This window comes from Dipodomys ordii, unplaced genomic scaffold (assembly GCF_000151885.1).
Source record: "Dipodomys ordii isolate 6190 unplaced genomic scaffold, Dord_2.0 Scaffold26, whole genome shotgun sequence".
Lineage (NCBI taxonomy): Eukaryota > Metazoa > Chordata > Mammalia > Rodentia > Heteromyidae > Dipodomys > Dipodomys ordii.
The window spans coordinates 11,030,782-11,034,317 of record NW_012267242.1 but is presented as its reverse complement, the minus strand read 5'-3'; the positions used below and the strand labels follow the sequence as shown (position 1 = coordinate 11,034,317).

Sequence of the window (3,536 nt, the reverse complement as noted above, 5' to 3'; positions counted from 1 at the left end):
GGCTTTTTTTCTTTTTCCTTATGTGGTGCTGGGGAATCGAACCCAGGGCCTCATGCATGCAAGGCAAGCACTTTACCACTGAGCCACCTTCCTAGCCCCAGAGATCAGTTTTTCTATTCCTCCCTCACCCCCACCCCCCAGCTGTGGGGCTTGAACTCTGGGCCTGGGCACTGTCCCTCAGCTCTTCAGCTCAAGGCTAGCCCTTTACCACTTGAGCTACAGTGCCACTTCCAGTTTTCTGGTGGTTTATTGGAGATAAGAGTCTCATGCACTTTCCTGCCCGGGCTGGCTTTGAACCGAGATCTTCAGATCTCAGCCTCCTGAGTAGCTAGGATTACAGGCATGAGCCACTGGTGCCCGGCCTATTCCTTCTTCTTCTAGGCAGGTATTAACACTAATCCAGGCTTGACCTGTTGGTGTTCCTTCTCCTAAGGGACATAAATTAAGGAGTCTTTACCTAAACCAATCATCTTGTACTAAATCTTACAATCTTAAGAATGTTCTGTTAAATTTCTCTATAGGTTTATTCATGGCAGTGGGAATTCTACACACAGGTTATGCTACATATTTTACTGAGTCTCTCAGCTGACTCAACCAAGAGTAAACACTAAACTAAAACAAAAACAAACAAACAAAAAAAACATAACCCCACAACTAGTTGCTAGTGGCTCATACCTGTAATCCTAGCAAATTCAGGAGGCTGAGATCTGAGGATCATGGTTCAAGCCAGCCCAGGCAAAAAAGTCTATGAGATTCTTACCTACAGGAAGCTACAAAAAATCCAGAAGTGGAGCTGTGGCTTGAGCACTATGTTGACTGAAAGAAGCTAAGGGACAGCACCCAGGTTCTGATTTCAAACACCAGGACCCATGCTCACTCATGCGTGCTTGCTCTCTCTCTCTCTCTGTCTCACACTCACACTGTACGTTTTGGATCTCACTCTTTCCTTTTTTTCTCTTTTATTCTTCTATTTTTTTAGCTCAGCAGAGAAAACATTTTATCATTTAATTCAAATTACTATAAAGTTTCAACATTATTCATATTTACATTTCATTCCTCCCTAAATGTTAAATCGTTTTATGGGCTGAGAAAACTATTTTTTTTTGTTTCTACATATGGCTTTATGATAGTCAATAAACTGTACTGACCTCAATTTCCCAGCTAACCTCTTCTTAATATTGCCAGGCATCATAGTAGATCTGGGTATCAATTGTTCAAAATGTGTTAAGACATTTTTTTTCTTCTAAAAGACAGTCTGATTAACATCTACCTTCTTGGCAAGTAACTTCCTAGAAGATCTATTGTCCAATAGTTGATTTAATAATTTTGTAAATAAAGCTGGCAGATTAAAGTCATGAAATTATGATGGAAAGATTCTGTGCCTTAGTGACAAATGATATGGATGATCTATGGTGGCTGTTATACCATCATGTAATGGCAGTAAAGTGTATCAATTACTGCATACTCAATATAATATACATTGTTAAAAAGAAGCATATGTAAGCACCCCAATGGGAGTTGTAGACCACTCAGCACTAGAATGTACAAAAATAGGCTCATTCCTCAGGACAATGAGCCACACCATTTACAAGCCCTTAGGTGACTTAATTCCTCAGAGCCTCCGTTTACTCATCTTAGTAAATAAGGACATCTGCCTTATTACCTACATTGTAATTCAATATTTAAGTAACTTCTAAGTGTCAAGAAGAGTGTTTACTAGGCGCTGCACAGCAGTAGAACAAAACAGACAAGAACCCTCGCCTTACTAATGAGGCTTAATTTCCACTAGAACTGAATCACAGGCTAGAAAAAGTGGAAGCATTTTGAAACTGAAAACAATACAAGTACCATGACTGTCCAAGCTGGAAAGTGTGCCTAAGTACTGTCACACCACATGTACTCCGTTGGACACAACCTTCTACAAAAAGCTGTGCAAGCTACACAGTCAATGGACCAAAAAAAGTTGCAAACAGTAACTAGCTTGGCCACTTGTCAATTTCTCGACAGTAACTGTCTGGCGGTGGGGAGCTGAGGTGCGAAGGGCGGAAAGCTCTCCTCTGAATGAGCAGGTAGCAGGATGGAGGCTTCGCTCAGGAATTCCTCACTCTGGAGCCCCCATCCGATTCCTGACTCTTTCCAGTTGCCCCCTACACCCCCTTCAGCCTTCCCCAAATGCCCCACCCTGTCCCCTTCCCGCCCCCGCCCTTCGCCTCATTCTAACTCCTCTAGCAGAACCCCGTACTTCTCTCGGCCTCCTCCCCGCGGAACCCTCCCGCCTGGGTGCCCCCTTTGGATTGAGCCCGGGCCTCCGTGGCTTGGACCGAAGGATAACCCTGCTGGGCCCGGGGACACTACTCACCTCACAAACTTCAGCCCCTGAGACGGAGCCCGAACGTTACACCGGAACCGGAAACCTTCAGACCGCCCTACGGCCGGCCGTCGCTACCGCCACCGTCGCGCCACGCCGCGGTCCCCCAACACGTGATCAGGGGAGGCCGGGCAGCCCATTCGCGCAGCCGCAGTTACCACGTTCCCTGTGGCCTGGCGCATGCGTATGATAGCCTAAATCATTCCTCCACCCCTACCCTCCCGCTCCTCCCCTCCCCGTCCGCCTTCCCACTGCTCGCGGGCTGGAGGTTTTCCCATCCAAATCTAATAACTAGGTTAGTTGAAAGTCATGGTCGCCTGGTCGCCTGCAGCAGAGATGGGGCTGTGGCAAGAAAAAGTGTGCAGGGCTAGAGGTAGGGCTTAGGAGGTAGAACTCCTGCCTAGCAAGCTGGAGGCCCCGAGATCAAACCCCAGTGATGCCTGAGGGGAAACTGGGCACCACGCCTTCAATCTTAGCTACTCTGGAAGCTGAGATCTGAGTTTCCGGGTTCGAAGCGAGCCAGGGCAGAAAAGTCCTCGTGAGACTCTTTATTTCCAATTAGCCACTCAAAAAGCAGAAGTGGCGCAGTGGCTCAAAGTGGTCGAGGGTTAGCCTTGAACAAAAGAACAAAAAAACAGCGCTCAAGCCCTGAGTTCAAGTCCCTCAGCCGACACACACACAAAAGGAAGTGGGCTAAAACTATGCTACAAGTAAAAACTGAGCTTCCTCATTCGTACTCAAACACTGCCTTTCTGTAGAAAATAAACTTCGCAGTGATCACTAGCATTGGCCATCCCTCCTTCACCTTTCTCCATAACAATGGTGCCAGAGATCACCCAGAAAAAAAGGACAAAACACATAGAAGAGTATGCGTTGGTTTTGCATTTGTCAGAATAACATGCACCACAAGGTATATCCTACTCCTTTACCTCTGGTGAGCACGCAGATTACTACTCTTCCCTTAGTGCATTAAGTCTTGCAGTCCTGACTGACTGCTGCTGTTTATTTAATATGACAAACACTTGAAGGCTTTTAGCTTGTAGCGTTTTGATTGTATTGCTCTTCACTCAGAGAGCTACAAGGTTTGAGTTAACAAGTTGGCAGAACTTGATAACATGTTGCTCAACTTATTCATGCCTCAGGTTGCTACCAATAACACTTAATATCA

At 46.0% G+C, this 3,536-nt stretch overlaps 1 protein-coding gene across 1 annotated transcript in view; it reads right to left on the bottom strand.

The window, feature by feature from the left end:
* Prpf3 (pre-mRNA processing factor 3) overlaps positions 1–2,550 on the bottom strand; it is a 36,235-nt gene extending 33,685 nt beyond the window's left edge. The window contains exons 1-2 of the mRNA XM_013014997.1: positions 2,447–2,550; positions 1,114–1,199 (exon numbers count right to left, since the gene is read on the bottom strand). Coding sequence (XP_012870451.1) covers positions 1,114–1,199; positions 2,447–2,550 — 190 coding nt within the window. The remainder of the gene's footprint in view (positions 1–1,113; positions 1,200–2,446) is intronic.
* Positions 2,551–3,536: the final 986 nt, after the last annotated feature.